Source organism: Saccopteryx bilineata, chromosome 7 (assembly GCF_036850765.1).
Source record: "Saccopteryx bilineata isolate mSacBil1 chromosome 7, mSacBil1_pri_phased_curated, whole genome shotgun sequence".
Lineage (NCBI taxonomy): Eukaryota > Metazoa > Chordata > Mammalia > Chiroptera > Emballonuridae > Saccopteryx > Saccopteryx bilineata.
The window spans coordinates 4,999,316-5,011,964 of record NC_089496.1 but is presented as its reverse complement, the minus strand read 5'-3'; the positions used below and the strand labels follow the sequence as shown (position 1 = coordinate 5,011,964).

The window sequence follows — 12,649 nt, the reverse complement described above, 5'->3', positions numbered from 1 at the left end:
AGGGTAAATCAACTCTTTTCTTTGAGAATTTTCTGTTCGTCCAAGGATGTAAATTGCCTTATTAAAATTTAAAACCAGGATAAAATGTTCCTGGATAAGAAGAAGACCATTTTTCAACAAGAGAACATTTTCATTACAAACACCAGACCCAGTCTAGATTCTCCTGATGCTCTGACCTTCATTTTTAACCCTGTGTAAAATGAAGTTACAAAACTGCACTTTCCAAGTACAAACATTCAAGGGTATGATTGTGATGCTTCAGATTCCCCTCAGTAATTTGTTAAAAGCATAGGTCCCATTATATTTGTACCCAACTATCTATTATACATTTTTCTGATTTTTCTTGATTTAAGGAAAAGGAAAAAAAAATAACCCTATAAATTTCTTTTTAATAATCACATATGCGGTATACTTATAGGAAGAAAGCTGTTTCACAAACGGGGAGTCAGGGAGGATCCAGAGCAAACACGTGTGTTGATCTCTGGCGTCTGGCCTACCTCTTGGCAGTGGGGAAGTAGCGGGAGCAGGAAGAGCCGTCCCAGGCGCAGTAAGGGTCCCGGGCCAGGCAGCACTCGGCACAGGCTTTGCCGTAAACATCACACCGGTGTAGCGGGATCTGCGCGACCCCCGCCGCCGAACCAATGTAGAGCTGTTGCTGCAGAAAGAGTTTAAGGTTATGACAAAAACTATCTTGTTTTTCAAATCCTTTTTTTTTCCTTATAAAAAGGTTTTATGTATCTCATCAAAGATTAGTTTATATTTGTGGGTTTAAAAATTCTCATTATTCAAAGTTTCTTATTATTCTAGTTTCTTCAAAGGCCTGGCAGATAAATGTGACCATTTAATACAGAGCAAGGTCAAATTTAAATATTTGATTGAAACGGGTGTATTTTCTTGGTATAAAGGCAAAAGAAAATAGAGGAAGACAGTAATAGTTATCTGTCAATTATACCGGAATTAAAAAATCTTAAGACAGTAAGACATTGAGAAATTTATGTTCAAAACTTCAGGTATTTTTTTCTCTCTTAGATAGTGTGAGCGATTTTACTTCTGCTGCTCACAGTTTTGATTAATCATGTTACCTACATCACCACGCCTTCTGGAGGCAGGGATCGTCTGCCTCCGGCCCGGTGCCCGATAACACGGTCTGGGATGCGGGTTCAGGGTTGATTTGTGACTCGTTTTGCCTAACAGCAACTGTTTTGTCCTGGTACTGCTTCCAGGAGAACTACTCTAAACAAAACCACTAAATTACTTCTCATTTGAAAGGTCAGCAAAGAGGGGAATCAAGCACACTCTGGCTGGTACCGTAGACTGAGTGCAAAAGCTCAGCTACTGTGGAGAGGGCTGGAAGGCACAGTGTACCTGCATTCTGGGCTTGCCCTACATAACTCTGTGTGATCTTGGGACATTCACATAACTTTTCTAAGACTTATTCATAAAATTATCATGTTTAACTAAATCTTTAAAATATGCTCCAGACGAAATGTTCTAAAATGCTATATTCTCAATAAATTTGGAGTTACACAATAAAGCAGAATATGGGAGGGGGGAGGTTTCTAGAAGCAACTAATTCAGGATTATAGTACAGTATAATAAAAGTCGTTAACAAAGGTGAGCCAACATAGTATAATCAGCTACAAATTTATCTGAACACAAAATGAAACATGAATAAAATTATTTTGTGTTTTATTTATATTTTGCTGTAATCGGTGTCATAGCCCTCTTTTCTTGCACTAAAGGAATGAATAAAAGCTGTATAAATGCTGACACGTAACAGTTTGCATGGAAAAGATCTTAAAAGTGTATTTTTATTTCTCAACTCTATAAATAAAAAAATAAGTTACAGAAAAGCTGGTCTTTGAATCATGTATGTCCTTTTAAATATTTCAGACAGGCATCAATGAATATAAATAAAATTCCATTTCCAAATGACTTTCAAAGATGGACTACATATCTGAATAAAAAAATAAGTTGAATAAAAACTGAAATATCTAATAGAATTAAATAATTTGTTAAGGTTGTAAGAAGTACTTATATAGAAAATAATTCTGTGCTTCAAGCTAATGAACTAACTGTAATCTTAATACAAGAAAGGGAACTAAGGGAAAAGAAGTAATACAATAATACCATTGTGGAAGCAGTTATCCTGATAAATATTGCTTATTTCATTCCAGTAAAGGAAAACTATTTATAGTATGTATACTCTAGTATAGTATAGAGTATATATTACAGCTGATCAACTTTTTACTATATTCATCTTTCATAATGAAAGATGATAGAAATCACAACAAATTAAGAAATAATAAGTTCCTGGGAGAAAAAGATGAAGTATTGTCTCTCAATTGAGAGCTAATTGATTAAATTGTATCTTTCTTGTTTTTTTTTTTGTTTTTTTTTTGTATTTTTCTGAAGTTGGAATTGGGGAGGCAGTCAGACAGACTCACACATGCACCTGACCGGGATCTACCCGGCATGCCCACCAGGGGGCGATGCTCTGCCCATCCCGGGCGTTGCTCTGTTGCAACCAGAGCCATTCTAGCACCTGAGGCAGAGGCCAAGGAGCCATCCCCAGTGCCCGGGCCATCTTTGCTCCAATGGAGCCTCGGCTGCGGGAGGGGAAGAGAGAGACAGAGAGGAAGGAGAGGGGGAGGGGTAGAGAAGCAGATAGGTGCTTCTCCTGTGTGCCCTGGCCGGGAATCGAACCCGGGATTCCTGCACGCTAGGCCGACGCTCTACCACTTCCGGCCAGGGCCAAATTGTATCTTCTTAAAGCATCTACAGTATGCAATAACAGTTGATCATAATTTGAAAACTATTAACAAAGAATTTAATTAATGGAAAGAATGCTTTTCCCCTTCCTAGCTTTTATTTCTCTTTTCCAAAAAGCATCATTTGAAAAACCCAACAACTTAGATTTTCATTAAGAGCAAACAATCAAGGCCCTGGCCAGTTGGCTCAGTGGTAAAGGGTCGACCTGGTTTGCAGGAGTCCCGGGTTAGATTCCCGGCCAGGGCACACAGGAGAAGCGCCCATCTGTTTCTCCACCCCTCCCCCTCTCCTTCCTCTCTGTCTCTCTCTTCCCCTCCTGCAGCCGAGGCTCCATGGGAGCAAAGATGGCCCAGGCGCTGGGGATGACTCCTTGGCCTCTGCCCCAGGCGCTAGAGTGGCTCTGGTCGCGGCAGAGCGACGCCCCGGATGGGCGGATCATCGCCCTCTGGTGGGTGTGCCGGGTGGATCCCAGTCGGGCGCATGCGGGAGTCTGTCTGACTATCTCTCCCCGTTTCTAGCTTCGGAAAAATACAAAAAAAAAAAAAAAAAAAAAAAAAAAAAAAAAAAAAGAGCAAGCAATCAACAATGTAAATTTAAAAAGGAAACAATAATATTTAAATAGCAACTTAGTTATAATGGGTAGCACAGTTGGCACTGGTGAATATGGACATGCCAAACCATACATTGTGGCTGTAATTATTTGAAAAGCTATTGATCAAGTTGGCCATACATAATCAAAGAGGTCTATGTTTGTCCAATAGCTTTTAAGAAGCATGAGCAAAATTCATACTTATATTTATATAAGTATGATTATAGATTTTAAAGAATATGGTATTTGAGTAGAAAAAGAACTGTTATTATCTAAGTAATATTTAAATCTGTCATATCTTAAGAGAAAACAGAAAATTAATACATGGGAAGAAGAAAACCACAAGTATGGCAACTAAAATTATTAAAATAACAACCTAAAGTTGGTAAAATGCCAAAAGTTAAATATAACTCAATGGCTGGCTTATATTGAATATTTCACAGTTGTTCTGCAGTACTATTAGTGATTAGAAAGAGCAATTCTGCTATCTAACTGAACTGCAGGGGAGGCTTGCAGGCACCAGGGAGCATAATCCAGTCACTGGCAAGTAGTAACCTGATGTGCTTTTTCTGCCCAATTTAACATCACCATAGGCTTTCTCACTGTCTTCCTTAACAAGTTGCAGGCCATAAAGTAGGAGATGAGTCCATTTATCCAGAAAATTAGTTGCAACACTGCTTGTCCTTCTTGAAACTATTGCCTCACTTTTAAAATTCCCAGGAGCATGAAAGAAAATGAGTCACATCTTAATGAAATTAAACTTCCACATTGGAAAATAATGACTAGGGACACTTTCTTCTATCACGGTATTTGTAAATTGAGAAACTGTTTTTTGTTTTTTTTTCGGTGAAATGTATTACATTTAATAAGCAATTCTTAAGGCAGCTTTAAAACTTATTAAACAGTAAGTAATGTTTTACAGTACTGGATATAATGTAATTAGATTGGCAATGAAACCCAGCAGAGAATAAATAACTTAACAAATCATTACAGGAAAGAATATCCCAGTCTCACATCCATCCTGGAAATCCCCAGATTTGCCTGCCAACATTTGACAAATTTTGGTTATAAGAACAGGTGAACACATACCGATGAAGTGTAATATAACAGTATCACATCAATAACATGTGCACTCTGAGTTTCTGTAAAATATCTTGGAGGTTATCAATCTATTTTGACCTGATATGTGGAAAGGCTATACACTGAGTTTTATTGGCATAGTGTTTTAGTGTCTTCCACACAGGGTAATGCAAGGTCAGAGATAAAAACAGTTCAGAGATAAGATTAGCCAAATGATTCTCACATTAAACAGTACTGTGTGCATGTGAGTTCTCACTGCAGCAGGTGAGGGCTCCCCACTCCCTTCTGTTCTGCTTTCTTCTAGGTTAGTTAGTAATTAGTTTTTAATTCAACTCAATATCCAAGCCTTTTAAAAATAGGTAGTTACTAGTTATGTATTAGATAGAAAGACTAAATAACATTTATGAGGAAGAGATCATTTGTTAGAAGTTAAAATTATATTTGTTTTGTACACGTCACTTAACATTTAGAAGTCATTTGTGTCCAACTGTCCTACCAGATCACTCACTCGTTGTGAATGGGAAGACTATTGACATGCTGTCGGCGACCTATGAACTCATGGACTTAATAACATCACTTGGCAGTGGCCTGTCTGCTGTTTTCCTTTCATATTTAGCCAAACTAAATGTTTTTTTTTTAGAATATAATAATACTGAAAAAATAAAAACACTTTTGGAGTGAAGATCTCCAAACAATAGTAGTCCAGCGAATAATTTTATTAGTCTGTCAAATGTATTTTGCTTATACATGCTAATTAACTTAAATTATAAACTTATATTTTGAAATATCCAGCACTGTTATTTTTAAATAACAAGATAAATGAAAATAATTATTGAGTAAATTATATTACAATGACCAAAAATGCTATAAATAAAACTTACAACAAATAATAATCTAAGAAATACAGTGTGTCTGTAAAGTCATGGTGCACTTTTGACTGGTCACAGGAAAGCAACAAAAGATGATAGAAATGTGAAATCTGCACAAAATAAAAGGAAAACCCTCCCAGTTTCTGTAGGACAGCGGAGCAGCCCATGGACATGCCAGTCGAGATGTGGACGGTACAGAGGAAAGTTCAGTGTGTTCTGTGGCTCACTAAATTCGAATCCATGACCAAAGTGCAATGTGAACATTGGCGCGTTTATAAGGAAGCACCACCACATAGGAATAACATTACTCGGTGGGATAAGCAGTTGAAGGAAACCGGCAGTTTGGTGGAGAAACCCCATTCTGGTAGGCCATCAGTCAGTGACAAGTCTGTAGAGGCTATACGGGATAGCTACCTAAGGAGCCCTAAAAAATCTGTGCATGAGCCCACATCAAACTGCACTGAATAGGTATGAAACTGGGAAAGTTTTCCTTTTATTTGGTGCAGATTTCACATTTCTATCATCTTTTGTTGCTTTCCTGTGACCAGTCAAAAGTGCACCATGACTTTAAGGACACACTGTATTTCTTAGATTATTATTTGTTGTAAGTTTTATTTATAGCATTTTTGGTCATTGTAATATAATTTACTCAATAATTATTTTCATTTATCTGTTATTTAAAAATAATAGTGCCGGATATTTCAAAATATAAGTTTATAATTTAAGTTAATTAGCATGTATAAGCAAAATACATTTGACAGACTAATAAAATTATTTGCTGGACTATTGAGATTGGTTATAACATGAGGGCAATGAAAATATCTTTAGTTTTCATTCTACTAGCTTGTTGTAAAATCATTCTTTTTTTGAACAATTGTTAATAAATTGTAAAATTTGATGGATCATAAACATATTTGACAAACAAAATATAGAATATTGATTTTAATACATAATAATAGTACCTGCTTAGTGGAAAGCTCCATTGCTAAAACTGTAGTTGGTTCCTAAAGGAGAAAAAGAATATATGAACCATTGGTCAATTATAAAAGTAATTAATTAATTAACATAGAACACAAACATAAGTTTTCAGAGCAAAAACTTCAGTGCCCATAAGAAGCAATATAATTGGGAAATAAAACACATGAAAGAAATTGCACAGATAATTGTTAAATATGTAGAATAAACAATAAGAGTGTGTTAATGTCCTCCAGCCAAAGACCATGAGGAACACACCTGTAGTTGATCAAGTTGGGTTTATTGCTCATTGCAATAAGGGATGCCATGGAATGGCTCATTAAGTGTTGGAAAGGACTTACATCTTTCAGGTTTGTGTTAGGTGATTTGTTAGTGGGTTTAAGGAAGTGGGGCTTTGCTCTGCATTGGATACTCTCAAAAGGCAGAGGTATTTATGTAATTAAGCATCTTTAGAAACCTTATTTAGGAGGGAAGAATAAAGTGAGAATAAAGCAGTGGTTGGAAAACAGCAATCACTCATAGATAGTATAGGGGGATTTGGTCATTTTTATATGGTTTGGACAATGTTTATTTTCTTGTCTTTGTTCAGACATAATTACAGAATGGACTCACATTTCTCTCATTTATCATGGTCTCAGAGTACCCTGTTTGATGTTGGTGTTCTGTGAAAATAAGAATATTCACCTTGAGAATACCATGGCATGGCTGAGGGTGCCAGACCAACTCCTAATACCACCAATGGCCAGCCAATAGTATTGGGCTAGTTTCCACCTATCAAGGACTATGTGAGCTCAGCTGGGATGAAAACTCTGTTAAGTGGCTCTGGCTGGTTGGCTCAGTGGTAAAGTGTCGGCCTGGAGTGTGGATGGCCCAGGTTCAATCTCCCCCCTTCTCTCTCTATCTTCACATCCTGTAACCATGGCTTAATTGGTTCAAGCACATCAGCCTGGGCACTGAGGATGGCTATGGGAAGCCTCCACCTCAGGTGCTAAAAATAGCTCAGTTGTAAGCATGGCCCCAGATGGACAGAGCAGTGGCCCCAGTCGGGGGTTACTGGGTGGATCCTGGTCAGGGTGCATGCAGGAGTCTGTCTCTCTATCTCCCCTCCTCTCACTTGGAAAAGAATAACAACCAAAAACAAAACAAAACACTGTTAAGTGTTCTATGAAGCCTGTCATGAATATATGTAGTTAGCATTCACCTGAACACATTAGCTATTCCCCTTAGATTCACTTTTATTGAACTATGCTCAATTGTGTCTTTCATCAGTGACAAACACAACACTAAGAATGAGATTGCTGGGTGGTTTCAGAGGAGGCTAATGAGAACGAGGTTTAGCTAGGAAAAATGATCTTAAAAGGCTTCACTGTATAGGTGAAGCTGAGCCCTAAACCAAAGGTAAAGAGCTGGAATCTGAAGCCAAACTTATGGATTCCAATAGTAACTCAAACCTGGACAGAAGTGTGGTGTTGGGCAGATGCATAACCACTTTGTAATTCAGTTTTCTCATCTGAATAATGATTATGATGGTATCATCTTCATAGGATGGTCAAAAAGATTAAATTAGTTAATAAATGCAAAACACTTTACAAACATTTTTGTTTCTCTTTCAAACACATCACACTCTCTCCCCTGACTGTTCTTCTTGCTTTCTTTTCCTCTGTAGTGCATATCACTGTCTAGAAATATTCATGCACATACACAAGAGAAATGAGTTCCCTGCAACGTCCCACAGCAGAGTCAGAGGTAAGCTCCTATCTGCAGTGGGGAGCAGGAGTGAGGAAGTAAGAGCTGAGAGGAAGGAGAAAAGTCAGTAAAAAGTTGTGTCACAGATGTCACCACAGAGAGAAAATCTGAGAACAGTGGACAGTGACTGTTAAAACCGTTCACTGAGGTTTGTACCAGAAGAAGTATTTATTCATTCCATTACTCAGTGGATGACCATGGGGATATTAAATCACCCACACTCTCAGCTGTGACTCTTGTTTGTCCTTTTGCCTGCTGTTAGCAATGTCCTGGGGCAGAAATTGAAAAACACACAGTGGGAATTAGAAGTAGGGTGACAGGATGTGAGGAGGGTCAGCAGAAGAATCTCATATGTCTTCTTAATTGTTTGTCTTCCCCCAACCTCAACGCCCACCCCCAACAAATATAAGATAGAGATTTTTGTTTTATTCACTGCCATATTCCTAGCTCCTGGAATTGTTCCTGGCTTTTAGAAGTTCTCCATATTTATTGACTGAGTGGATGAATTGGTAAATTAATAAATAAATGCTCTACCAATTTTTCCCTTTTTTTCTTAGCTCTTCTATTTTGCTCAGCATAATCTGTTTCACTGAATTTATATATGTGATAAAAGCAGCTATCATTTAAAAAGTCCTTCATTCTTCAAGCTTAGCAGGAATTGCTTTGCAAATAATCTAAATATTCTATCCTCACTGCCTTTACTAGTTCATATTCCATTCAGTGACACTCAGTCCTCTGCCTCTGAGCCTGGTTCTTACTGGAGAGAGGCTGCCTGCAAGTCTCAGAGGCAGAAATCACCAAAGACCTGCATGGCTGAGTGGACACTTTCACCTTGTACTATTACATCTGGACTTTGTTTTATACGGCACTACTGACCACTTATTTTCTCTTGACTGCCTCCTGGATTAAATTTCCTTATGCCCTGGAAATTTACTGACTCTTTATTTTTAGCCTTTTTCAGAGTCTTCTCAACGTCTAGCTGTTCCATGTCAACCTTTCCTTGCAGAATCCTTTCCCCTCTCCTTTGGATGCTGCATTCTCTTCCTAGAGAGCTCATCTACTCTGTGGTTTTAATTACCCCTAAGTACTACAGAACTGAAATATTCCACTTCATGTTGTGAGCTGAGCACAGGTTTTTCTTAACGAATTTAAGACAACCTACGTAAAACACAAACGAGACAAGTTATTTAGCATGTAAATTAATTTAATTGGAATAATTTAGAGATGTCCCAGTTTCCCATTTTCATAATTTAATGACATTAAAAATAAAATTTCATATGGGAATTATAAATCATAAAGACAACTCTGATGTGCTTGACCCGGCAGTGGAGCAATGGATATAGTGTTGGACTGGGACACAGAGGACCCAGGTTCAAAACCCCATGGTCGCCCTGGCCGGTTGGCTCAGCGGTAGAGCGTCGGCCTAGCGTGCGGAGGACCCGGGTTGATTCCCGGCCAGGGCACACAGGAGAAGCGCCCATTTGCTTCTCCACCCCTCCGCCGTGCTTTCCTCTCTGTCTCTCTCTTCCCCTCCCGCAGCCGAGGCTCCATTGGAGCAAAGATGGCCCGGGCGCTGGGGATGGCTCTGTGGCCTCTGCCTCAGGCGCTAGAGTGGCTCTGGTCACAACATGGCGACGCCCAGGATGGGCAGAGCATCGCCCCCTGGTGGGCAGAGCGTCGCCCCTGGTGGGCGTGCCGGGTGGATCCCGGTCGGGCGCATGCGGGAGTCTGTCTGACTGTCTCTCCCTGTTTCCAGCTTCAGAAAAAAAAAACAAAAAAAAAAACATGGTCACTGGCTTCAGCCCAAAGGTCGCTGGCTTAAACCCTAGGTTGCTGGCTTGAGCAAAGGGTTACTGGCTCAGCTGGAGCCCCCTGGTCAAGGCACATATGAGAAAGCAATCAATGAACAACTAAGGTGCTGCAACTACGAGTTGATGCATCTCATCCCTCTTCCTTCCAGTCTGTCCCTTTCTCTCTCTTGCAAAAAAAAGACAACTCAGATGAAAGGAATGTCTATCAATTTTCTCTATGCAGAGATATAATTTTTAGAATTTAGCATCATCAAATTACAAAAATCGAGGGAATAATTTATCACTGATTTTCACCTAAAAGACAAAGCTGACTATTTTATTTAGTTTAATATAATATTGGAATCAATGGACCCAAACAGAGAATTTTGAAGAGTTAGAAAAATTTTCCACTGCACCTACTTCCACTCCAAAACTTTTATGTGAGAAGTGATTATGTAAGCAGCTAACTTCAAGCAGACTTTCATGAAATTTATAGTCAAGCTGAAAGCAAAATGCTTCTTGGAGAATTATATATTAACAGCTTAGTATAAATGAAGTGAGAGATATTTCTAAGTTATTTTAAAAGCTTAAATGAAACTATATTATAGAGAAGCTTATTAATATTCATACATTTCAAGTTCATTGAATTACATATCTATAAGGTAGATAAAAATGAATTATTTCATCCATTAATTATAAAACAAAACAAATCCCAATCCACACCAAATTCACATTATATCACATTCTGATTTCAACATTCTTAAATTGAAGATTTTAGAATATTCTAATTAAAAGAATCTTATTTATTTTTTAGACTAGGAAATTAATGACAGTTTGGACTAAGATGCAGTATATACTGCTGGTGGTTGAGTTTTAACAGATAATATATTAAGATGACATCCATTTAAATAAACTATGTTTCTCTTCTGAGAAATAGCTGGTGGTGAATATGATTTCCATTTAAAGCAGATGTAGCTTCATAAGCATTTTTTCATGCAAACTAGTTCAAGCAAAAATTCTATTGGTGTTCAAGTAAAAGTGAGATTAAAAACTTAGAAGCTTTTCAAGATTTTCTATGACTTTACTATATTTTTTCAGATATTTTAATCTAGTTCTTATTAAACTTTTGCACTTGATTAGCTTTTCAACCTGCTGATCCTAGGAGAATTTGATATGGCTCCCTGGATGGGCACTCCTTTAGAATGAGATAACAGTCTAGGTTTTGGAAAGCATCAATTATGCTTTACATTTGAATGAAAATTAAACTCTTTCATTCAGTTTCTCAGCTGTTCATGGAATATTGCATAAATTGGGTTTAAAATACATGTGTTATTGACATAACTGCCTTGCAATCCCTTGCAGTCAGTAGAACTACAAATAAAGCCCATTGTACTAAATGTCCTGCAACTTGATGTAATACTCCACCGTCTTGAAAGTAAAATATTTTTGACTGAACTGGAAAGAAAATTCCACATTGAATAAAGTAAAAATCAACACGTATCTGGCTTTTATAACTTTGGAATAATTTTTAACAAGATATAGATGTGGAATTTTCAAGCATTTAAAAATATATTTTTAGCCTGACCTGGTGGTGGAGCAGTGGATAGAGCTTCGGACTGAGAAGTGGAGGACCCAGGTTTGAAACCCTGAGGTCACTGACTTGAGTGCAGGCTCACTAGCTTGAACGCAGGGTAACTGGCTTGAACGTGGGATCATAGATATGACCCCATGGTCGCTGGCTTGAGTCCAAAGGTTGCTGGCTTGAAGCCTAAGGTTGTTGACTTGAGCAAAGGGTCACTCACTCTGCTGTAGCCCCCCAGTCAAGGCACATATGAGAAAGCAATCAATGAACAACTAAGGAGACAAAGGAGCTGCAATGAAGTATTGATGCTTCTCATCTCTCTCCTTTACTATCTGTTCTTATCTGTCCCTCTCTCTGTCTCTCTTGCTGTCTCTGTCACAAAAAAATAAAATAAAAAAAATTTTTATTTGTATAACTAGTTAACAATAGCTACCACTTACTAGTAATCTTAATTCAAATAAACTTTTAAAAACTGAAAATAGAACTACCTTATGACCCAGCAATCCCTCTACTGGGTATATACCACAAAAACTCAGAAACATTGATACATAAAGACACATGTAGCCCCATGTTCATTGCAGCATTGTTCACAGTGGCCAAGACATGGAAACAACCAAAAAGCCCTTCAATAGAAGACTGGATAAAAAAGATGTGGCACATATACACTATGGAATACTACTCAGCCATAAGAAATGATGACATCGGATCATTTACAACAAAATGGTGGGATCTTGATAACATTATATGGAGTGAAATTAGTAAATCAGAAAAAATCAAGAACTACATGATTCCATACATTGGTGGGAAATAAAAATGAGACTAAGAGACATGGACAAGAGTGTGGTGGTTACGGGGGGGGGGAGGGAGGGGGGCACGGAAGGGAAGGAGGAGAGGGGAAGGGGGAGGGGGAGGGGCACAAAGAAAACTAGATAGAGGGTGACGGAGGACAATCTGACTTTGGGTGATGGGTATGAAACATAATTGAATGACAAGATAACCTGGACATGTTTTCTTTGAATATATGTACCCTGATTTATTGATGTCACCCCATTAACATTAATAAAAATTTATCTATAAAAAATATGAATGGAAGAGATTGAGAATCAAATGACTGTGTCTGACATGCTCGGGATCACGTAGTAAATATGATTTAAATACAGAATTATGGCTACAATAATATTTGGAATTCAGTTTGTCTTAATATTTTAATATAACCTTGAATATATAAGGGCATTTCAAGGTCATT

At 38.0% G+C, this 12,649-nt stretch overlaps 1 protein-coding gene across 2 annotated transcripts in view; it reads right to left on the bottom strand.

The window, feature by feature from the left end:
* Positions 1-12,649, bottom strand: part of SEMA3A (semaphorin 3A) — a 392,466-nt gene that overhangs the window by 18,730 nt on the left and 361,087 nt on the right. For both annotated transcript variants that reach the window (XM_066239698.1, XM_066239697.1), the window contains exons 14-15: positions 6,273-6,314; positions 498-655 (exon numbers count right to left, since the gene is read on the bottom strand). In XM_066239698.1, coding sequence (XP_066095795.1) covers positions 498-655; positions 6,273-6,314 — 200 coding nt within the window. The remainder of the gene's footprint in view (positions 1-497; positions 656-6,272; positions 6,315-12,649) is intronic.